The sequence below is a fragment of the Geospiza fortis genome, unplaced genomic scaffold (genome assembly GCF_000277835.1).
Source record: "Geospiza fortis unplaced genomic scaffold, GeoFor_1.0 scaffold1250, whole genome shotgun sequence".
NCBI classification, from domain to species: domain Eukaryota; kingdom Metazoa; phylum Chordata; class Aves; order Passeriformes; family Thraupidae; genus Geospiza; species Geospiza fortis.
The window spans coordinates 120,913-121,711 of record NW_005054705.1 but is presented as its reverse complement, the minus strand read 5'-3'; the positions used below and the strand labels follow the sequence as shown (position 1 = coordinate 121,711).

At 65.2% G+C, this 799-nt stretch overlaps 1 protein-coding gene across 1 annotated transcript in view; it reads right to left on the bottom strand.

Annotated features, from left to right (window-relative positions):
• Positions 1-799, bottom strand: part of EGR3 (early growth response 3) — a 26,691-nt gene that overhangs the window by 24,593 nt on the left and 1,299 nt on the right. Inside the window, exon 2 of the mRNA XM_031065222.1 lies at positions 4-693. Coding sequence (XP_030921082.1) covers positions 4-693 — 690 coding nt within the window. The remainder of the gene's footprint in view (positions 1-3; positions 694-799) is intronic.

Below are 799 nucleotides of genomic sequence, written 5' to 3'. Positions count from 1 at the left end.
AGCCCTCGGCCGGGCAGGCGTGGGGCCGCTCGTGCAGCGGTGTCTTGCTGGGCCGGTTGGGATACTTGCGGGGTCGGATGGGCTTGAGCGTGAGGGGCGGCTGCGGCAGCCCCCCGAAACCCGGGTGGATCTGCTTGTCCTTGAAGGCCTTGATGGTCTCCAGCGGGGTTATGGGGGGCGGGTTGACGCGGATGGGGTCCAAGCTCTGGAAGGGTTTGTGCTCCGTGATGGTGCCCATGTCGTTGGGGTGGTGGTAGAGGTTATAGTCTGGGATCATGGGGAAGAGGTTGCTGTCCAAGGCGGGCTTGGCCGCCTGGTAATCCTGGGGGGAGTAGGTGAGGCCAGGGTTGCTCTGGGGGTCGTGGAAGGAGACGGGCTCTGGGTAGAGGTCACTGCAGGAGGAGTAGGGCGGCAGCGCGGGGTACATCTGGTCCACCTCGCCCTGCGGCGGCCCCATGCTGCCCGCCGAGCTCTGCGTGCTGGTGAGCGCGCCCGAGGACGGCGGCACCCCCAGGATGCCGGCGCTCATCAGGCTGATGATGTTGTCCTGGCACCAGTTGGAGGGCGAGTCAAAAGCGAATTTCCCCAGGTAGGTGACAGTCTTGTTGCCCGGGGCGGGTTGAAAAGTGCCCGAGTAGGAGGACAATTCCTGACCGGCCTTTTCGTTCGCTAAGCCAATGTCCATAACATTATCTGCAAAGTGCGAGAGAAGCGGGGCAGGGTAAGCCGGGAGGGCCCGGGGATGCACCGCGAGATGCTCCGGGGGATGCTCCGGGGAGCGGGGATGCGCCAGTTCCCC